The sequence below is a fragment of the Oreochromis aureus genome, linkage group 6 (assembly GCF_013358895.1).
Source record: "Oreochromis aureus strain Israel breed Guangdong linkage group 6, ZZ_aureus, whole genome shotgun sequence".
NCBI classification, from domain to species: Eukaryota; Metazoa; Chordata; class Actinopteri; order Cichliformes; family Cichlidae; genus Oreochromis; species Oreochromis aureus.
The window spans coordinates 31,438,222-31,462,008 of NC_052947.1; the positions used below are offsets into that span (position 1 = coordinate 31,438,222).

Genomic DNA, 23,787 nt, shown 5'->3' on the forward strand with positions numbered 1-23,787 from the left:
TAACTCAGGTTATATAATTTTATTTCTTGTAACATGGGTAAACATGCTGACATTTTATTATTGTTATTATTAACTATCTATTAACCACCTTCGTACACATGATGCTACATGATGTTATAAGTTTTACAAACAATTCTTACATGTTCGTTCAAATATAGGTACCATTTACACTGTATTTTTTCAAAATGTAATATAAATGTGGAGTAAGTCATTATGTTTCTGTATACTACTTGAAAAATTCACCTGTTATCTCCTTACAGTCGATCAGTTCTATTCTTGCCTGTCTTCATCTTCCTGTCTTTCTGTCTCAGTCCAACAGGGCACATTTGGGATATGGTGGAAGAATGCACGTTTAAGACACTTCCTCACTCGCTTCACTTCAGACCTGGAAGTCTGTCTTTAATATACAGTTTATGATTTTTTCTTTATTTTCTCCTTTGGAAAGCTAGCCTAACTCTTGGTGTTGCTAAGGCAGGTTTTTGTTTGCCTTTTTTTAAGAAGTGTCTTACTCAACCTTTAAAAAACATTTATAGATTATTTTTATTCTCTTCAGTTTCACTAATTTCGACATCCTCGGATCATGTATTCATTGACCATCTCGTCAATGGCTGAACAGGTAGAATTATGTTCCTCAGTTGTACATTCTGTTACTGTAGGCCAGTACTCAATCCAGGTTCTCTCACCAAGGACATACTGATACCTAATTTGAAAGTGAAAAAGAAAAAAATCTTACAAATCTTTATATACTCCCAATATCACAAGAAGAAAAAAACAACAACTTACGATTGACTCTTTTCATCTTTGAAAATATCTCCAGATGTTCCCATCATAAGGAAGGTTTTGCCCACTCCCAGATCTAAAGCCATTCTGCAGTGTGGATAACCTAGGAATGTGCGCTGTCTACCCTGAGCACCCACATCATAACTTCCTGTAATCAATACATAGAAGAACAAATGCAAATAACAAATAAGACACAAATAACAAATAACATTTACATTTTCTTTGTATTCTTTGTAGCTCTAATCATCACTTCTGATTGTGAAAGACTGCAAACTACCTGAAAGCAAACAAACACATAAGTTTGCAGTTTGGGAAGAATTATTGGTCAGAGCCCAGAAAATGAATCTAAATCATAATTAATTGTGATTCTTTTAAAATTCACTTAATAAGAAGAAGCTCAGCTATGAAAGATTAGGCAGCATTTTAATTCTGAGAAATTGTCAGTCAAATGTTAGAAAAGAATGATGGCTGAAAAGGTCTTAAATTCAGACAAAGCAGATATTTGGTATCACCATAGGGGATCAGATAGGGAAACAATACAAATAGCAAACACTTTTTGGTTCTTCCATCTGTCACAGGTTTAAAAAGAATCAACTCACCTTCTTTGATGACTTCCAACACCTGCACTGTGTAAATGTCTGTGGACAAACCATCTGCAAACTGTTCCACGCTCACTTTGTATGCTGAAGACAGACAGTTTGCAGACTGTTAGCTCACCTACTCTGTTCCTTAGAGTATTTATTCCATATTTATTAAAAACAAACTTACCATAATCTATTTTGCTCCTCACTGTAGACTCACAAATCTTATCTTTGCGTTCATCATTGTTGATTTTTCCCTTCTTCTGCATACTACAGTTCTCTGGAAAGATACAACAAGCACAAAGGGATAAAGGAACTAAATGAGAATATGTGGAATTTTGTGGACTGGTAATGGCTGCATGGATCTAAGTCAGATTATAAATATGTTAGAGCTGTTTTTGTGTTATCTGCATTTGACTGAGAGATGAGCTCCTATTAAACAGCAGAATCATGCATCTCATGGGTCAAATACATTACCAAAAACTAACTAGCAACTACAATATACACCCAGCAGTCGTGTCATTGCACCTTGCTAGTATCAGGTTGCCTCCACAACTGCCTTAACTCGTCACAAAACATATTCAAGAAGTTGCTGGAAACATTCCTCAAAGATTTTGGCCCACATTGATGCGATTGGATCAAATAGGTGTATTGGTCAAGAAGTGTCTAAAGTACTGATATAATAAAAAAAAAAAAAAGTTCCAAGTATTGTGTACAATCTATCTGTTCCAACCTTTGTATACTAAAAATGTTTAATAAAGAATTTCAGAGGTTAAAAAATGTATGTAGCGTAATCTCCTGCTTACCTTCAGCACATATGCATTCATCATTTCTACAGAGGCGCAGCAGCTCTCCAGCTTTCCTCTCTGGATGATAGAATCTCACACATTTTGTATCTGCATTGAAAAATAAAGATGGTTTTGCACCATTGTAGTACATTTAAAAATTTAATATTGCACCCAACCACATGAAAGTAAAACTACTGGAAGCAAAGACGAATCCTTTACGCTCAAAAAGTGATTCAAAGATGCCAAACTCACAATCACTTTGTAGCTGGTCACTGAATTCGTAGACATATACAGCAGCTGGTTGTAAGATGCCCACTTTCAGTTTCTGATGGACCCTAAAGGCAATCTCCAGCTCCGTGTAAGGAACCTAGAGGAGAGAAGTTATGAAAAGGAATCAAAAAATGATGCGAGCACAGGTCAAAAGAGAAAAAGTACAGAGATGGGGAACACTGATATCTTACTTTGTTCAGGTAGATTGTGAGCAAGCGTCTCTCTGACTCACTGTTCAGCCTGTATTTTGAAATAGTGCGGGCATGCCCTTTGGCTTGCTACAACGAAACACACACATTCCCGGTTCAAAATTTAAAGAAGCATCCTTAATTAGAAATACTGAATTCTAAACACTTTGAGCCCATGTGTGCGTATTTTTCTTACTAAATCTAAATCTTTTGTGCTAACAGTGAAGCCAGTTAGCAAGCCAATATCCAAGACTGGTGTGGTTGCATTACGCTCCTTGTTCTTATAGCTGTAAACAGAACAGGCAGAATATGTTAGCCAATCAAAGAAGGAAAAGGCAAGAACAATTTCTTTATCAGCAGTAAAAGACACAAAAGCTACAAGTCTGTATAGCTCTAAACACCAGCTGTGAGAGAAATGTTTTAATGTTTTAAATAAAATTTTTAATTAGTTGGTAATACATAATTTTAAGGCTTAATATGCTGATGAAGACTAAATAATTAATAATCTAAAGATTCACATTAGTAATAAAGTGATTTGACCCCACACAGTCTTACTCTTCTAAACTATCAAATAAGGATCCGGGATAAATTTGAAGAAAAGAAAGGTCAGCATGATCGCACTGTATAAATTCCCCATAAGAGCTACATTTTTCTTACATCAAACTGTTATAGGTGCAGAATGTCACAACAAAATTAGGATCATCTGTTTCTACTTGTCGCTACAGGTGTTTTTCTGCCTGGTGACTTATTTTAATTTCACAATTTTTCCAAGTGTGAGTTCAAGGTTGTTTATTTGTTGGTGGGAATAATATATAATATTGTTAAAACCTTTAACAAAAATCAAATAATTTGAAAAGTTCAATGAAATATACATATATTTATTTTTTGTCTACTTACAAAACCTTAATTTTCAGGTTGTAGATATTTTCATCATCACCCAGCGACTCTGCAGAGGCAAAGCAATGGAGGACTTTAAATCTGATTTACAGTATTTATTTTTAAAAAGCTTGGAAAATATCAAATCAAAGTAACAAAATTACCTCACATAGATAGTCAAAAAATGTGTACAGTTATTTTGAGATGGATAAACCGACAGAGGGCAGCAAATTACCTGGAAGGAGCTGCACTGACAGGTTAAATTTCTGACAGTTGTTTTCTTTTTCTTTAGGCAGTTCATAATACAGCGATGTTATCTGTGATACAGACAACAGGAGCTTACAGCAAATTCAAACACAAAGATACAAATAAATAAACTAAAACATTGCATTTTACTTACCGTCAGTGTTGCTTCTCCTGGTCCTGTGGCTGACACTTTCACGTCTTGGTTTATGACGTTGATCTGTCAGGAATGCAGAAATCAACACAGAAAGCAGCAAGAACAGCAATGATTATTGAGATGCTGTGTATTTACTTGTGTGAAAAAGAACACTTTCTCACTTTAGATGTTCTTGTAGCAAAGTGGTTATCCCAGTTAAAGTTGTATTTGTCAGGCTTTGACCTCCCCGGCAACAAGATGTCCACATTCAGATCGTACTCTGGCTCTTTTTCACTGGTCCAGTACTCTGCTATTGCCTGGTACACTGTCATCGTGGCCTGGGGAGAAAAATGATCAGTGATCAATAATTTGTGGCCAGAGCAAGATTAACTTCATCAGTGGATCCGTACATGAGGATATTAAGATGTCTTCTTTACCTGAGCTGACCCATAGCCTCCATTCTCTCTGATCTGTTTGTTGAACCATCGCACAATAGGTCTTGCTTCATCAAAGGCCTTTAATGGAAGGAAAGGGTTGAAATACAGTGTATTTGTCTTATTTTAGTTAAATATAGAAAATCTTATCAAAGCTGTTGTATAATAAGCATGATTTCCACAGACCTCTGCATATCCTCCTACACTACATCTATTAATCTTCTCTGTAGTCTTCCTCATTCCCTCCTGCCTGGCAGCTCAATCTGCTATTACATGTAAACTTTAGCTCCATGTACTGCTCTGTGACACAGATCCTTACCTTGGCCCTAACAAGAGCCAACAGAGCGTAAGCCGTGGCCTCCACTGTGAAAACCCGTCCTGCAGGTGCAGGCCAATAGGACGAATCTGAGCAAAACACAGAGACAGTTTTGCATCAAGTAATGTGGTGCTCTGTCTAATCTTTCATTTTAATGATTTTTATAATTAACTTGATAATAGGTGGGTAAGGTTATATAAATGTATACACAAGTTCATACACAAGAAAAATGCATTCCATTTTTTCAAAAAGAAAGCTGCTATTTGATAGGTGCTGGCTGGGTGGAGGATGGAAGAAAAAAGGAGTGAAATGCAGAAATGCAATGCTTGTTGCTACTTCAGTAATAGTTACCAGATACAACTCAGTAGATAATTGGTGGTCCTATGGAAAGAGAAGGAACCCAAAGAAGATTGCTAGGAATAAATGCACACTGGATAAGCAGAAGAAGATGGATGGATGGAGGGAAAAACACAGAGGTGGAAACATCAGTGTCTTACATTGTTTTTCTTACAATGTGGCAGGTGAACTTGCATATAAAGATGGAATCACAAACTCTCATGTCATATATTTTAGAATCACGCTTAAAGAAATATACCCCCCAAAAAGGTTACACATTCATTCAGCAGGATGTTGATCCAAAATGTTCAAGTCACTCATTTAGTAAAACCTCCTACACTACATAAATGAGCCAAACTAAACTTCTCCACTTACTGTAGTTCCTAAAAAATAGATTAAAAAATGTCATGGAGAACAAAAATCAGTTAATGGCTGTCGCCAAAACTGTCACAGAGACTGGTTGGGTCCACACCCAAATGTTGTCAAGCTGCTCTACAAGCTAACCAACAGAAAGCAATAAAACAAAAAGTTCCATCTCTGATCTTTAGTAAAGTCATTATTGGGTGTCAGAATACGCATCTATTTGTACTGATTTTGAGTTGTATACAACTTCAAAACTAACAAACTTATTTGTGTGGAACTTTCTGGTTGACAAATGTGTATTAAAAAAATCATTTTCTTTCACATTCTTATCCAGTTATGTGACATAATGTCAAAATACATTTTTAGGCCACTTTATATTGCGTTTATAGAAAGCTAGGATATGTACTGAACTACAGAACAATTCTTGGAATGTTAAATAGCACGCATATATTTACAGCATTTTTGAGCTTTTCTTTCTTGCAGGTAACTACACAACCACACTGATGCTTTACAAGAATATCTAATAAACTAACATGTACAGTGAATGTTAGACATGAGAGCCAATCCGTTTGACCCAAGTTTTTGTGATGCGGTTGTTGATGTAGTTTTGCACAAGCTATTTATTATTCCACTTTAATACTACTATCTTTACATTTTGGATTGTTGTGTTACAGCACCTGGGGAAGAAAACTTAAAGAAGATCTCTCGGTTTAGTTTGTTTTCATTGGCCATGGCGTACGATGTTATGGCAACAGCATAAGGGTTGACTAAGCTTGGCAGACGCCTCTCCAGGTAGCCCACTGCTTTGTCTATGCTCGCTTGCAGATTCTGGATAGAAAGAAACAATGAAGGAAAGAAAGGCAGAAGAAATGCAAGATCACGTCGACAGGTAAGATTTAAGTTGCAGCTGCACAGATGTTTAAAGATCTGCAATATTTGGTGAGAGACTGGGAGCAAAATGCACAGGCTGCCAGTCTTTCGATAGATCAGCAAACACACTATCCTTCATTTTTTATATTTGACTACTGGGTTTCACATTCTGTGCATAAAAGTTTAAAAAAATAGAGATAAGGAACAAAAAGGCACTCACATGAACAGTGGGAGCACATATTGTGCGTGACTCTTGCATAGAAATGACGCAGAACGCTGTAAAGGAGGCATCTGAGTCTGTGTCAAGCACATCACCCTGTACATGCAAATATACACAAGCATATCAAAACTACTGATATATACTGCTTCTTAATATATTTAATAATAAAAGTTTGCTGATTCATCCAAAATGACATTCGGTATACTATTCTGCAGGTTTGTATTTTATGCAGGCCTTTGTTAAAATGAAGAGTTAATGTTAATGAAATCAGTGCACGCACAAGAATCTCTTTGTGGGACACACTTCCAACTTCCATAAACATGCCGTTAGGTTGCTGTGTGTTCACGATCAGAAACCTGACAGCATTACAGATCACTTCACTTTGCACTGCTATCAGATTGTTGGCCAGGGCGAACACCTTGACAACATATGCTGTCAACCTAGTAGAAGAAAGAAGGTGTATATGTAAAATCAACACATAGTCATAATCCGAGTGAGAAAATATGCAAACATTTACATATTAAAAACCAACGACCGTAGGCCTCACCAGGTGCTGCTGGGTACATCCTGAGTCCTAGCAAAAGATCCATCTTTTTTACTGTATTCAAGTTGGTTGTGGTATCCTAAACAAACCAAAGAAAGTAAACTCAAGTTATTCACTATTGTTCAAACTCTGTACTAAAAGTTACTGAAAACCAATTTGAATAGTATTTTTAAATTAGGTGGTTTTGTATTGCTGGTTACTGCCAAGTGTGACCTTTGGTTTTTACACACAGGGCCTTAAAAAAGAAATCTCTCATACCTGTGCTAACAGTTTGTGTTAACTCACCAGTTGTGATGTGCTGGAGGGCCTGATGACGCTGGTCAATGTTCACAATCTCCCAGAGATCGGCTCTGTCTAAATATGTGATTGCGATAACTGGTAGGGTCATGTGAATCATGTTCTCCTCTCCACATCCTGAAGGCTGATAGATCAGACCACCCATTGACTCCCCACTAATTGTGTTCTTGAGCACGTTTCTCTGTTGTTTCCCTGAAAGTAACACACAACCAGTCTCATCATTTGCCACTGAAAACAAGGTGGAACACAGGGGTGTAATTTCCAGGGGGGTAAGGGGGGTTATGACCCCCCCAATAATCAGACCCAACCAATATACCCCCTCCAATAAAATTATGAATTAGAATAGAATAGAATAATCCTTTAATTGTCCCACAAGGAGAAATTTGGTTGTATCAGCAGCAAAGAAAAACGCATATACAAAAAGAACAGGACACAGAACAGAAAACAAAATTTTTTTTTTTTACATATTTACATCTTGGACAATAGTTACCAGAGCAGAGTACAGTGAAGTTGTTAAAATTAGCGTACAGATAGTGTGCAAACAGAGCAGAATACTGAAAGACATTTAAATAGTTAAGAATATTTAGAATAATTAGAAAAGTGCAGATTGTGTATTGTACCTGTGCATTAAAAAGTAGACATGTAACTTCCAATAAGTTAGTGTATATATAAGCTGAGAAAAGTAATGTGCAGTTATAACAGTAGAAATTGTTACAGCACTGATGTAAACATCTGTGTTTGTTGGGAGCAGTTTTGCATAAATAGGCTGTTGATTTTCTTTACTCATTTCAGTTAATACCAGCAAAATAGTTGTACGTTTAATCATCTGGGAATTTACCCAGATTTATTTATTTATTTAGACAGAGATCTTGACCCCCCCAATGTTCAGCACAAAGTTACACCGATGGTGAAACACGTAGCTCTTACCAGATAAATACAGTAATCCCATATGCATTCTACATATAATTTTCATAATATGAATGATTTTAATTGATTAATATGCTTGAAATGTTTGGGTTTTTTTTTTTTTGGCAGGCTCGTCAGATATGATGTAAGCATTTGAAGGCTGATAATTAGTGTGATCATCACTGACGATATGTCATTGCATGTTGAATATTGCTTTGCTTTTCCCAAGCAGACAAGACTATGCTGAAAGTCTGCAGAAACTATTACTGCCTCTTATCTCTGCAGTAATACCGAGGCGACACTGCAGGCACTCTGATGTGTATATCTTACCTGTTAGTGAGATTTGTGTGCTGGTAGGTGAGTTTGGAACAAAATCTATCACAGGAATCTTGCTATTGAGGATTTCCACTTGTCTGCCATCTAAAAAGTTGAAAAAGTTTCATTAATACTTACAAAAAATAACCAGAGATGATAGCTGTTCATTATCAGGCTATAAGCAAATGAATAAGTTACTAAGTTTTCTTTAACTGGAGCTACTTAACATTGATACTCACCTGTACCTCTTTGTTTAGGGTCCAAAGTTAGAGTATGAGAAGATTTGACCAATATGCCTTCAGGCTGAAAAAACAAGCAGTCACAACTTTTTAACTTGCTGTACAACAAATTTAGATGAGAAGAACTGAAGAAGCTTCTCGGATGAGAGGTGAAACGAGCAAGCAACTTAAAGAAGTTCAGACGCTTTTCTTTGCAAACTCCTTTGACTACGATGACCTGGATGGCTGAGAACCTTCACAGACATACTTAGATGAGAATTATTTGTCATAGGTGGATTTTATTATAAGAAGCATCTCAGTTTAGTTCAGCCAGATCCCTAATAAAAAGAACAACTTTAAGTCAGCAGTAATTTATATTTCCCATACTTACAAGCACACACTGAGTAAGGATGGTAGGGGAAGAGCAGCGAGTGTGCCAACCTGACTCGAAAAGCCATGGCAAAAAGAGTGGATACTGTGTTTTGGCAGTTTAACAAAGTAATATAAACTCAAACAAGCAAACAAAAAATGAAACCTTAAACCTCCCCAGAAAACTACTGTATGCTGAGGAAGAGTTGAGTGTATAACATGTGGATTGTCGCATCAGACACAGGATGAAAAGGAGGATGCAGGTAGGTTCCAATGCATTTTTTAGATTAACAGAAGGTTTGGCAGGCTTCAGGGACTAAAAGGGGCACCCTATATGTTACGCATAGAATGATCATAGGTGATAGCTCAACTGGAATGTGGGCTGAGCTTGACTTTGGTGCCTACCTGTACCAATGCTATGCTACCCTGCAAAGCTGGCTGCATTCAAAGGCTTCATGTGTCTCTTAAAGGTAGGGAGCTATGTGAGTTGGTAGAATATGTCTTTCTTTCTTACCACCACTCGTAGCATCTTCACAATTCCATCACTAATTTCTGACTCTTTGACAGCTGCTTTGATCTCAATGCGGTGTTGTCCCTCTTTTGTAGGAATGATGGTGAACGGTACAGATCGTATACTTTTGGCCCCGACTTTCATCTCCTGACGATATCGCCCACGTTTAGAAGCTGCACTGCACACATGTTCCGCCTCAGTCAGATCAACGCGCACCTTGAAAATAAGTTCATTCAAGGATTTCAAATACTAATCTATCATAATCTACAGAATATAAATACATCACTACAGTCTCTGATTAAGTTTCACTGATGAACAGTTAATTGATTAATAACAATAATAATGAATTGTTGGGAATTGTTCACTGGACGGAACATTATGGTGGTGCTTGAATGAACCAGGCTTACTGTGTAAAGATTGGGACCATGGTTGTGGATGACTGCCTTAATTTCTAGCTGCTCACCACGAACAGCAGACTCAGGTAGCTTCAGATCAACAAAGAAATCTTTACGGACAACTATCTCTAATGGATCACCCACACAGATACCTTCCAAAAAAGGGAGAAAGACACAAACACAGCAAAAGAAAGACCAGTAAATGAGCTATAGGTTGGCTCCTTGATCTAGAGACAAATTATATCAGTTCATCCTCACCGTGAGTTTTTGACAGACTAATACCAGTGAGCTGCCAGGTTGTGATTGAGTCTTGCAAAGGAATATTTCTCAAAACTGATTCTGTTTCACTGGAAATAGAAATATCAAGACTGTGAGAGGTGAAAGTATTACTATATTTCAATTCTATATTTCAGCTCACTAACCAGTTAGCATTCTCCTCAGGGCAAGCAGGCAATTTGATATCAGACCAGAGCCAACTTTCAGGGAAATTGGTACGCGAAACAATTTCATTGCTGTCCATGAAACTGCTGTCATCATCCTCACCTGAAGTTTTAAAATGTTCACATTTTTATTCCTTTATAGTGACCAGTATAACCATTTATAACCATCTTCCAATCATTGTTCATGTTCTTACTGCGAGCCAGTTTGAGGCCATCCTCCTTCCTCTCAGCTCTCTTTTTTTCCATCTCCTTGCAGCAGTGCAGGAAAGCCTCAAAACACGCTGTATCAGTGATAAACTCACTGCGCTTCTCACAGTTAGATGAAGTTGGGGTTTCCCGGATTCCATCTAAGCAACAGTCATGTTCCAGTTTGTCTTTATATTGACTCACTGTGGAGAAAATAGCATTTAACAGAAAGACAAAAGGTGAGACTCCTTCTCACCCTAAATTTTTTACACAGAGGAATAAAGCACTAATAATTAGAAATAAAAAAAAAAGTTTCTTAATTAAATTGAATTTGACTTTGATTGTCACATTGTGTTAATGGTCATTTTTTTTTCTTTATCTCAAAATAAATTCAAAAAGGGGGTATAAAAACTGATCAGCTAGTTGTAGATGAGACAGACTGGATTTTTCATATATAATAAATGAATACTGTGTTAAGATAAGAGACTCTTAACTAACTTTTATACTTCCACAATCATATAGCATGGAAAAGTTAAACTTTAGAAACGTTAACAACACAAGGAGTTGTTTGTAAAGCCTGAACTGTATGACAGAAGATAATGTAAGTGTTTCTTGATCTTACATAACGTAGTTGTGACATTCATCATATCAACGGACCTTTTTCTTCTGTTGGGGGTCAGACATTTCAGCTCTGGAAATGAAACACAGACTAGAATTTACTGTTTTGGTTTTAGAAGAAAGAAGGAATACAAGTGTGAGAGTAAAAAAGAGGTCACCTTGTCTGTAAGGAGTCCCAGAAGCGATATTGGACTCAAACAGCAGCCCAGCATCATAAAATACACTCATACTATCCTTCCCTCCACCTGGTGTGCACCCTGTGTCATAGTTCTCCACAGTGTCCCAAATCTGCAGTATGGAAGTTATACACACAGAGAAGCAGATAGTTTAAGCTTAGGGTTCTGCTATGAGTGTGCTGGCAGTTATTTCTATAGTTTTTGATTTAGTCTTCCTCCATACCTTTACATATTAACCTCCTAAGACTCGAACTCTTCCATGACATGCATTTTTAATTTCTCTTTGATATTTGGGCCCAATGCATGTAAAAACAAAGAATTACCAGATTTTTGTTTTTTACCTAATTTTTGTTTTTAAGAAAAATAAGAGCCAAATATGAGGATATTCGTTTAAAATTTTGATAGAACAGTAGCAGTATAATGTCCTCGTAAGTGGATATCAGGCCGATGTAGAGCAAAATTGAGTACTTTGGTCTAAATAACCCAAAATGTGATGTCCACATATGTGGACGCCAGGTCCTAGGAGGTTAAAATGTTCTTTAGCAAAAAATGCAATAACTTGTATCTTTAGTCCACTGCCATTAAAGTGTGAGCCTTAAACTCCTCCGTTATTTTGAAAGGGGAATAAATAAAAAATAAATTACCTTTTTCTGGGTTAGACGGTGCTTACTGTTTAGGATGTATACACCTTTGTCAACTGCAACCAGTCCAACTGTGGCTTCTGGATCACCTGTGATTTTCAGCCTAAATATTTTGCGAGGCTCATAGAATTTAGAACCTCCTTCTGATTGAAGCTGCAGCTGGAGAAGGCAGGAAAAGTAGAGTTGTATTCGTTAAACCAAACAGACTGTAAGTTGGAAAAATACTAATAACTTAAACTGTGGTGCGCAGGTGTGTCATTTTCCACTTAAATTGCTATATCATTATTATGCATCTCACCAAACCCATGCAGGTGTCTTCTACATCCACCCAGACAGAGTCTGATACAACTTCGTTATCATTTGGATGATAATAGGCGATGATGCGGAAAGATGGCAGCAAGTCTTTGGTAACAGTGATGATTAAGGATATCATTATTTGACCACTTGTTCTGTAACGGCCATATTTCACGAGCTGACCTCTGCTAAGTAGCTAGAGAAAAGGAACTGAACATCAACACTTATCTCTTATGTATGTACACTCTACTACGTACGTTTGTTGTGTAAGTAAATACGTGTCTTACCAAGTACGTTATGTCATTTTGAACATTTTGCTGCCTGCTGAGGTGAATGTTGATCTTCATGTTTTGCCCGTTTTTAACTTCAGCTGTATCCACCCCTTTAAAAACATTAAAAAAAATCTGACTTAAGAAATTTGTGTGTTTGTGATGTCACTACCTCTCTAATGTTATTTCAGTACATACCTATGTGAATGTAACTGTTGCTCTGAGAGGCATATGGGAGAGCAGTCATGGTGGCTGATGCTTGCCTTTCAGGTGAAATTTTAAGATCGTTGGTCTTTGCCTACAATAAAGCACATGTAAGCTAATAAAATAATTGACTTCGCTCTCACTTTCATTCAGCCTGCATACAGAGGTGACCCATGTACAGTACAACATTGCTTTATGTGCAAAATTTAATTTAATTATATCAAAGCCAGTATTCAGTAACAACTAAATATATACAGAATGATGATTATGAGACAATTAACCTAACAGTATCTTTAAAAATATATTTCAGTTTCTCCCAATGGGGATTTGAAGATTCTTGCATATCAGATAAGCTTATCTAACAACTGACAATCCAGTAAAACCAAATACTTCTATTAGGTTTTATGACTTACTGTGATTTTCATTGGTTGAGGATTATTGACTGTATTGATAGTAAGCCTTGCCATGCCATTAGCTGCGGTAAAGCCTTGGACATCACCTGGGTCAATCATCACTGCAACACCTTGTGCAGGAGAGCCATCAGGATTCAAAACCTCAATCTGCAAAACAAAACAAAACAACAATGATTTTTTTTATCATTTTTATCATTTTATCAACTCCTTTTGACCATCTTTATACTTCTCCGTCAACACTGTCGAAGCAAATATTCACATTTTTCACAATGGCTGTCACGATCCTGGTAGTGGCGATTTTACGATTTTGTTTCATGTTTATTTTTTCTGGAATCCGCCCTTGAAGGGGGCTCTGTCACGATCCTGGGTCTTTTGACCCAGCGTTTTGAGTTTTAGTTTATTTTTTATGTTTATGGTTTATGTTTAAGTTCATTAGGTTATCTAAGTTCATTTGTTTATTAGATTCCCCTTGTGTCTTCTACCCTTGTGTTTTAGTCTCTCTTTGCCCTTTATGTGTTTCATGCTGCATGTCTTATGTTGTCAAGTTTGTAATGTCATGTCTGCGTCTCATGTCCTACGTCAGTGTAGTCAGCTTTGCTTCCTTTGTTTCGTAAGTGTCAGCTGTTTCCCCGTGTGTTTCCACTTCCCCTAATCACCCTTGTGTGTATTTAGTCTGTGTGTTTCTGTTCATTCTTTGTCAGGTCGTCTGTTGTTCACGTCACGTTTCCATGTTTCAGGTATTGATCCATCCAGGCCAAGTTTCATGTTGAGGGTTTTTTCATGTTTGTTTTTAGTTCACCCAGTTTAGCTTAATGTTAGTTTTGCTTCAGTTTGCCTTGCCCTTTGTTTGTACCTTTTTTACCTGCCCCGTTAAACAGCTCGCTTTTTGTTAATATTCAAGTTTTGTTCCCTGTTCCTTGGAGTCTGCGTTATGGGTCCTTTTCGTCAATCCATACAGTCTGCCTATGCCAGACTGTAACAATGCCATCCAGTGGTCATTTTTAAAGTGACCATTTATGAATCTCAGATCATCTAACCATAGTTTTATTTTTACAAACATGCAAATAAAGGTAATTCACATTACCACAACATCGAAGGACATTCCTGGTTTGAAATATCTGGACGTTTTCTTGAAGTGGATGGTGTAAGGTGATGTAACAATCTGAATACCTGTCAGCTCTGCCTCTGCCATTTCACTTCCTGTACAAACAATTACATTAAATATATGAATTAAAAATGATTATTAGCACTTTAAAACACAATAAAAACAGACAAGCAAAGATTTCAGGGAAACGGTAATATAGAAAGTTAAATGTACACGTTTTTGGTGCAGTATTTCAAAAGCAACTTAGATGCATTTTAAGTTGTTGGCTCTCAGTATATTAATAGCACAACATTAGTATACTAATTTTGATTACTGTACATATAAATACAATATAAGGACTACATTTAATATTGTGCCATGAATGCTATGATCCCAATTAATCCCAATAAAATGGAAGTGAAATTTCACACACAGGACAAGTCTCCGTCTGTCCTCTGTTGTGTTTTCCACATGGTTGTCTCTCTCCCTGTTCTGTGTTTTCCTATATGTGTGTGTGTGTGTGTGTGTGTGTGTGTGTGTGTGTGTGTGTGTGAGAGAGAGAGAGAGAGAGGAGAATTGAGAACTGATTGTACAGGCATTATTAAATATTTACCAAAACCGTGTTTAAATATATAAAGATAATAACATCAAGAGTTAATTTGGCTGAACAGGGTACTTTAATAATCTAACAATGTAATTAATTAATATAGTTAATAATTTGTAACTTTTTAAAATTTACATAAAGGATTTGTTTTACGATACACAGATCAAAAATGTTAAGGGAACATAAGACAAAGCCAGTTAAACTTCAGGCATATAAGTCTATCAAGTTAGGAAGCATAAATCATTGTATATCAATCTTATCTTTTTTGATCCAAATGAAAGCAACAACAGGAGCACTGGAAGGGCAACAAGAAGACACTGCCCAAAAGAGAATATCAGACTATAGACACAGATGGTTGCTTTTTGCTAGTGTGCTTGTCACTACTGATAGCATTAGATTGTTACTGAAATGTATTCAGGTTGCACAGGAAGTTAGGTAAGGTTTGCTGTGTCTCCCAACATAGTCTTAATATTACAGAGGATATACCAAGAAATGAGATGGAAAAGAAGACACAACAAGAGCTGGACAGGACTAGGAAGGGCATTAACTGAACAGTCAGGCTGATATCTGCTCCTCTGTGCAGAGAGAAACACTGCCAGAGGCCTGCAAAAAGACCTTGGGATGGCTCACATACATTATTCTGAGATAATTGCCAGAGAACACCAGAACTCCAAACACAGTTACACAGTTATATAGTTTCCTGTGTAGCTTTTTGCACAGAGAATGACTGCTCACGGGATATTTCCTATTTTATGGTTATGTGTGAAAATATCAGACGATCAGCAGTTTATGCAATCCTCAGATCAGTTTGTCACTCAAAACATCTATCTCTCTTATTCTGATGCTTGGTTTGAACTTCAGAAGGTCATCTTGATCATCTCTACAGACCAATATTGAGTAACTGGCATGTTGTTGGCTGATTGGGGATTGACATTAACAAGCAGTCCAACAGTTGTACCCAACAAGGTGGCTGGTGGGTGTATTTCATCTTATTGAGAGTATTTCAGTAACACAGCTATTTACACACCCGTTAATGCTTGTGTTAGCTATAGGCGTACTACTATAATTAACAATCACCTTTGATATTTTTAATTACACTCACAGGCTCTCTTTCACCATTTCTTACCGCTGTCTGTCAGCACATTGACAGCTGCAAATATGGAGCTCCCCACGAGGCTGGAGATGTTTTCAAAGGTCTGTTTGATGTGCTCTTTCTTCAGCGTGACTGTTCCTACACCATTCTCAATCTACAACACATAACACACATAATGTTAGTGCTTTATTTCATCTGGATGCAAATGTTGCAGCTCAGACCCAAACAGAAAACATTTGTTCTTTTCTTTGCATGTGTTTTAATACATGTGCGTAAAAGAAAAATGTGTGCGAATGATAAAGATGAAGTGATGGCACACAACAGTGATGAACAAATGTGTGAGCATGTACCGACACTTTCTGAAGCGAGGCCTGAAAATTTGTCTTTTGGTCCTGATGCAAAACTCCAAATACCCCAAAAGCTGACCCATCCACCTCTTCACCAAACAGATAGCTAAAGCCACAAGAAAGTAATTGATAAGCTAACGAGGCCAACAAATGGGTATGATTAAAATAAAAGCATCAAAAAACATAAAAAAACCAACAATCTAAAATCTAAAAAACGTTTTACATACGTAGCTTTGATGTTGATGGTGAGCTCATCACTGTCCACATAGAAGAAAGGATTTTCATTCGTCAGCTTGACCTCGAAATTGGGCAGCACTGAAATGACATTTTACTGTATGGTGAAGATAAAGTAAAGAGGGTAAAAGTATTGTTGTACAGGTTATATCTAAAGTGGATTTAACCCCTGGGCCTGAAAAGTGAGTCCAGAAAATGGGGAGAAGCCTTAAACCTGCATTCTTTGTAGCAAGTAAGAAAAAAAAAAGTCTGTATTGTTTGTTTGTTTATGTTTCGGTGGGTATGGTATTATTTTCTTGTGCTTCTAATTTATTTATTTTTTCTGTTTCTAGTTCCTAGTTCAACTTTAAGTGTTGTTAGGTGAGTTAATTCCCTTTTCCATTCTGTCCTAGTTTCATTTATGTGTTTTGGTCCTTCAGCCTAGTCTTTGTATTTCTGTATTTTTTGTTCCACTGTTTAGTTGTGTCAAGTTGATGTTCTCTAATTTTAGTTAACCTCACTTGTGTTCCTACTGGTTTCCTCTCCCATCCTCATCTCCCATTGTCCTTTGTTGTGTCCTTCCTCATGTCTTCCAGCTCTGTTTCCACATTTTTAGTTTCTTTGCTCCCACCCTGCTACTGTGTTGGACTTTTGCATTCTGTTTAAAGTAAAGCATTAAAGGTAATTTTGAATTTGATTCCTGCCTTCTTGGGTCCTAAATCCTGCTTGGCACACAGCTATTTCATGACAACGTGATCTTTACATTGCAATTTATGCTCCATATTAGTGAATAAGCAACAGTGTGCTACTAATATGGTGACAGCCAAAAATGCTTAGATAGAGACTTCAAAAACAGGGCTTCAGAAATCAGAGGGCGGTGGCATGATACCTACATCCATCTTTTAAATGCAGTCTATGATGAAAATGCCCATGAGATAGCTCACCATAGTCCTTGACCTCAAATTCTGCAGAATAGCTCAACTGTGGTTTACTCTGGAAACTCGCCATCACTTTCCACAGTCCAGTGCTTTCAAAAGACAAACACATGTACACAGAGTCAGACTGACATGTGAAGGATGTCTTCCAGGGCGATGGCATGTTTCAGTGGCTAATTCTGTTGCTGTTTTGGTTTTCTCAATTCCCTAAAGACTCATCCAATTTAAATGTGCAGAGCTGAATCCCCAATTTAATACACTCATAGTGCTTAAATATCCAGAATGATGTATGTGTAGTTTGGCATATTTTTGTTTTTAACTGAGACATGGTGATGCTTTTAGGTAAGTAACATAAATGCTAACATGCATATGTTGAAATGCTGATGTTTATGAATAATTTTAAGTGTGTTTGCCAGGTTTTGTGTGTTAAGCAGATTCCACATTTACTGTATCTGCTGAAAATGTTTTAATGTCTACTTTAATGTCTGCTTTAGTGACATCACAACAAGCTTGGATAAAATCCTATGCACACCTTTTTCAGCAAAATAGGGCACATCTTACTGGCAGACATTAACACCTTTTTGTGATGAAAACGTAAGACAAAAATGTTTTAAGGGGCGTTAAATGCATGGTATACTGTCAATAAAATTACCCTGTGATGTTTAGTTAATTCTTTATAAAATCATTCACATATAATGGGAAATTACTTTCTAACTGCTCTGTCCACTTCTTTGATGCAGAATACCCCTTTCTCACATCAAGTATCTAGGAAATGTAAATGGATTAGCTGCCTGCAAAACCACACAGATTCTCAATAATAAATGTTATAATAATGTTATAATAAACACAGAGACGATGGTACACATGCCAACATGCTTAACTTGCAAATATTAGCATTCTAATAAGTACTTAATATATGCATGTTAAAACTCATGTTACTTATCACTATGTCTCAGTTATTCCATACATGTAAAAGTAACATACAAGAACCCCAACCCCCCCACCCCACCCCTCCAAAAAAAACAAAAACAAAACAAAACAAAACAAAACAAAACAACAAAAGCATGGAATTAAAAAATATATACCTGACAATTTCATTAAGTTGAAAATGTCCAGAGTGGATTCCTGATTTCACAGAAACTGTATCGAGTGGGAAAATGACGCCTTCAGGGTTCTAAAAAAGAAAACAAAATAAAAACCAAAAAACTAGTTTTATACTTTGATTTACAAAAAAAAATCTAGCTCCTTCATCGATACTTACTATCTCTTCTGTCATACTGTTGTTGTATTATTTATTCTATACACTTAATGTTTTCATGGCATATTAAGTTATATTAAGAGTCTATTAAGACTCCATAAGCTCAAGCCTTTATCAATCTCAGTCATACTGCCTTCATACTACCTAGATATGAAAAGCAACAGAACATGTAATATGACAATGAATTCTTCAACCAAATGACCTCAAAATTCAATCAAATAACACATTTTAATACCCATCCCAAATGAATTTATATAGTCAAATTCTAGTCTGTCTGCCAGTTAGCTTACTGCTTGGTGCAAACTGATGGTAGTGGTTTATCCTCTATAAAACAATGACAACTTGCCTTCATCTAAAAAGAAAGTTCTACAATATCACATTCATTATTAAATAAAAGAATAAAACGAAAGCAATACCACAAACTGAATGGCAACAGAAGTATCACTTATGGTGGAATTGTCCCGCTCCACTGGTTCCATGTTAGGGGTCAGTGCAAATAACCTGTAATGAACTGAGAGAAAGGTTATTCAGTGTATATTTAGCTCTGTGACTGTTTGGCTTTTTCAGCTGCTTGTAACAGTATTGTATGTAACGTGTTCCAAAGTAACAAAGAATTGTATGTTTACGTCCTCATCAGGGTAGAGCTTTGTGTCGGCGTGTGCCTATGTGACAATGCATCTATGACCATGTTATGTAGCATTGTAAAGTGAAGTAAAAATTAAAGGTGGGCAGATCATTTTAAATATCAATTGAATATCACTGGTATTGGCATTGGATTGATACTAGCATGATAGGATCAACACTTTGTTTCTATCTTCTAAGTTCAGTATGTAGCTCACTGAACCATGTTAGATTAAATATTTTTTGAAAATGAAAAAATATGCCTCAAATACGCACTGTGAAAAAATGTCTGAACCTTTGTGTGCTGACTCTTCAATTTCTTTTATTTATAGCCTATAGCACATTTCAGCACCTGAAGTTGACCTAAAAAGTCCTTTAGAGACAAGCGCAGTTACAATAGAAGTCTCCAAAAAAAACAAACAAAAAAACATGACAAGTTGAAAAGTGTGGTTTTTGTGTGTGTGTGTGTGTGTGTGTGTGTGTGTGTGTGTGTGTGTTAAAAATCACAGTGATTTGGTGGTCATTAAAATGTGTTAAGAATTTGTAAACTGACGATGATTCATCTCATACAAAATGACACACTGCCCTTCCCTACATAAATTGCCTTTATATTAAAAGTATTGGTTATCAGTATTGGCAATACAGGCCCTGTATTTATTTTATCAGACCACTAACAAAATCTGCAGTATTACACAGCACTAGTAACAAGTAGAGCGAGTAATTTGATATTGCAATAAAGTAAAAAAAAAAAATGCTTTTAGAATCCCCAACACTACAGAGGGGGTTGATTGTACACATTGTAGTTTGCTGTGGGAGCCACAGGGAGGCGCCAGATTTTCAGGTTTAGTTGTAACTAAGTAAAACATAAAGGTGAGCTCTTTCATTCTGCATTTAAACAGAGTGATGCTGTGCTTCCAAGGGTATCAGTAACCCTGCATTTAACTTCACTTCCAGCTGAACATCTTTTTTTCACCACTAAAACTATAAGTCAAAGCAACAGCGCAGCATTGGCAGGAACAACAGCTATATCAACATAACATATACATATATTTTAAAACACAATTTCCTTAAACTCAAAATGAAACACAAAGTTTCAGAGACATGATTTGAGATTTTTTCCTACACTAGAATGATTGTATGATGCTCTTTGGTCTGATTTTAAACTTTGCTGTAGGCTTTGTGTTAATACTTAAGAATGATAGAAAGATTTTGTTTATGTCCTCATTAGGATAGAGATTTGTGTTGTTGTGTGCCTCATATGTGACAACACATCTTGGGCCATGTTACGTAGCATTGTAATATGCCACATTTCCCAACATGCCACAGTGTTTTTCAGCACAGTTACATTAAAACCATCGGTATCTGTTACGTCTCAGGGAGAGTCCTCTCCTTAATTTTTTAATAGTATAAATACAGACTGGCTTGGTTTGAAAACTAGATATATGGTATATTTCTAAGATAATACTTTGAAAATCCCACATGTTTTGTATTGAAGAAAGACTTCCGCTATTTTCAACAGACCTTCATTTATCTATTGAGCTCTACTGAGACCTCTTTATATACATTTCTTGTTTCTGTATCCAGGGTCAAGCATGCAGAGCAGGATTTAAGATTTTCCTTTTTCAAGGTATAAAGGAGAAGCTGAACAATGACCTCTTTCTTTCATCATAAATCACTGTTTGAACAAAACAATAACAAGAAAATCCAACATAAACAGCTCAGACTAAACGACTTTCTTTCTATTATGAAATTCCTCTTTAAATTCAGAATGTCTAAAAATACAGAAGCATTTTACCATTGTGTATTAAACTTACCTTTGCTGTTGGGTGTGTAGAGAGTCTTGTCCGTCTGGATGAAGATGTATCCAGAGTGGAAGGACACTAGGACAATTTTCTCCAGTTTCACATCAGGGAACTGAGCTTGCAGGTAAACATACTGCTTCCTTTGTGGATCCCTACTGAAGCCTTCAGTGGGGATCTTGGACCAGTGTGAAGAAACAGTACAATGCAGGGTACATGAGATAATTAAGTTTTAGTGGTAGTGCAGTGCCACTTCAGAAACTATTCGGACACTTCTACTTTTTGCACACTTTATAGTTTTGCAAATGTAATTTTTCAATGAAAAATTAAAAGTTTCCCAATGACCTATAAACTTATAATGAAAATATTAAAAAGTGTTTTTCTATTTATTCTCTTTCCTAATTTGTAACAATCTGATATGTCAATTTTGAAAGTATTCAGGCTCTTAATGCTTCAAGTCTTTGGAAGCCTGGATAAGAAGATTTGTCTGTAAAGTGCTGTCTTCAGGCTCCTTCACAGATTGTATGTGCTTTAAATGGAGGCTTTAGCTGGACCACTCAGTAACAGTCAGAGATATGTTCTAAATCCATTCCAGTATTTTTTTTGGCTGTATGGTTATCATCAGACCAATTTCAGGTGGCATGTACTTTGAATAAGGTTTTCTTCAAGTATCTGCATTTGGCAGTGTTTATCCTTCCCTTACTGTTTCAGATCTCCACCAAAACAAACTGCAAATACCATCATGCTTCACTGTCTGGATGGTATTGGCCACATGATAATTATTGCCTGGTGTAAATGGATCATAGCTCTTGATGTTTTGCGCAAATAATTCTGTTTTTGAGTCATTACATCTTTGTTCTTGTGTGCTGTGACCTGAAAATGTATCTGGAAAACTTGACTTTTCTTCTCTAAAAGTTGCTTCCTGAAAACTGAAAGGGTTTTTCATTGGGCACATTCTCCCATTTTTGCAGAGGACTTTCTAAACCTCTTTGTGTGATCACTGGGTCCATGTTTACCTCCCTGACCAACTTTCCTTTCTAATCTGTCTGGCTCAAACGCTATAAAAAGTATGTGTAGTTTTTAACATGTTACTTTCAGTTATAGGGCCAACTGCTCCTGGATAATGGACGTTTTGGTAATGGTTATATAAACTTGCTTTGATCTTTTCTTCACCGCTGACTTTGTTTGTTTTTTTATTTTGGATACAATTTTTAACATTTCTAAAAATTTGTTTTTGTTTTATCAAGGATTATTGAGTGTAGACTAATATGAAAAAGTCAGTTTGATTAATTCAAAACAAATTTATAACAAATCTTATAACACAAGGAACATTTGAAAAACGTAAGGGGCCTAAATTAACAGTGATGGTGTACATATACTAAACTTTAACATAAAGGCTTGTTCTGTATCATTTTGTTTGTTATTTTGCAAAAACTGAGGGCTGATAGCTCACTTACCTAGTAATGAAACCAGTTAACAGTAACATAGATTTCCATATTTCTACATTACCTTAATTTGTCCAAAGGCCTGAAATTTATTTGCGCTGGTGAGGTTCACAGATGTTGATATCAGCCTTTTCGATTTGGTCGGATAGCTCATTACAGTAATTTCAACCATTAAATCGCTTTCATCAGTGCAGTCTTGACACTCCACAAAGATGTTTTGTGCTGTTCCTACCCCCAACAAGTTGGGGGCAGACATCACCTTCCTATGGAGCAGTGGTGAGACAGAGAGGAAAAAATTAAACATTGCTTCTAAGAACAGGCAAACACACTGTTGTTTACCACTGACAAATACAAAGATTGACTTTTATTTTGTTTTTTCCCAAAAGCTGACGGGAAGTTCTGGTTTAAACAATATGTTTGACTCTCTTCTGCTTCGAACTGGACTTTACACATAATAAGTGATCCATTGATTATCTTGATTAAGATCCAGTACTAAGTCAATATAATATTTCATCACTGTTATTATTGTTTATTATGGTTGGGATGGGAAAAACAAAAACATCTAAAAAGTAATAATTAAAAAGTCTAGTTACTTGCAACAGAATGTTAATTTATACAACAGAAACTGCTAAAAGACTAATCATTATGGAAGTAACAGATAAAATGCAATTATTGAAACTCTTTGCTCTTATGGGTTCAATTTGAAAACTAGTAAATCAGTAAAACAGTAGGGACAGAGTTCCCAGACAAAGACAGTTTTTATTTGAGCTTTAAAAATCGACTGGAACTAAAGCAGCATATTAAAATTAATTAAATAATACATTATTTCATCACTACCAAATTTAAATTTCATTTTCTCATCAAAGATATAGTGTATGATATGACACTCCGACATGTCTGAGGGGTGCAGAACCTACATTTGATATTTTGCTGTACATACAAGCATTACAGAAAATATTTCATAGCACCAGTAATATAAAAAACAATAAATTCATGCTGTTATTTTACAGACAAACATTTTCAAATCGCAAACTCTTGTAAACTTAGAGTTTTGATCTTGAACTCTACTTACATGGGTGATCCATCAGTCAGAAAAATTAAGGACAAAAAGGCCAGTGAGGCTAATAGCCAGAGCCGAGTCCTGTATGTCCCCCTGCCTGATCTCATATCTGCCCCTACCATACAACTCTG

At 36.4% G+C, this 23,787-nt stretch overlaps 1 protein-coding gene across 1 annotated transcript; it reads right to left on the reverse strand.

Moving 5' to 3' along the window:
- Positions 1–4: 4 nt before the first annotated feature.
- Positions 5–23,787, reverse strand: LOC116310626 (complement C3-like). The gene is made up of 43 exons (XM_031727496.2): positions 23,669–23,787; positions 22,661–22,859; positions 21,167–21,329; positions 19,148–19,242; positions 18,559–18,647; positions 17,483–17,565; positions 16,553–16,640; positions 16,329–16,431; positions 16,012–16,132; positions 14,282–14,397; positions 13,198–13,344; positions 12,779–12,878; positions 12,599–12,693; positions 12,316–12,507; positions 12,021–12,176; positions 11,359–11,488; positions 11,205–11,273; positions 10,591–10,785; positions 10,379–10,499; positions 10,215–10,303; positions 9,969–10,108; positions 9,565–9,777; positions 8,703–8,766; positions 8,479–8,568; positions 7,231–7,434; positions 6,949–7,024; positions 6,682–6,841; positions 6,402–6,497; positions 5,989–6,139; positions 4,616–4,701; positions 4,300–4,377; positions 4,045–4,200; positions 3,884–3,946; positions 3,719–3,800; positions 3,505–3,553; positions 2,804–2,894; positions 2,611–2,697; positions 2,402–2,516; positions 2,168–2,257; positions 1,549–1,641; positions 1,380–1,463; positions 784–928; positions 5–700 (listed from the first exon to the last, which is right to left on the reverse strand). The coding sequence occupies exons 1-43, from the start codon at positions 23,776–23,778 to the stop codon at positions 559–561; spliced, it is 5,016 nt and encodes a 1,671-aa protein (XP_031583356.1). The 5' UTR covers positions 23,779–23,787; the 3' UTR covers positions 5–558.

Bases quoted from the DNA above. Each gene is read 5' to 3' on its own strand.
- LOC116310626 (XM_031727496.2), bottom strand. From the start codon at position 23,778: ATGGTAGGGGCAGATATGAGATCAGGCAGGGGGACATACAGGACTCGG. The intron at 8,767-9,564 runs GTAAGAAAGAAA...TTGTTTTTTCAG, and splicing joins TGAAGATGCTACGAGTGGTG to CCTGAAGGCATATTGGTCAA. The intron at 1,642-2,167 runs GTAAGCAGGAGA...GTATCTTTCCAG, and splicing joins TGAATGCATATGTGCTGAAG to AGAACTGTAGTATGCAGAAG.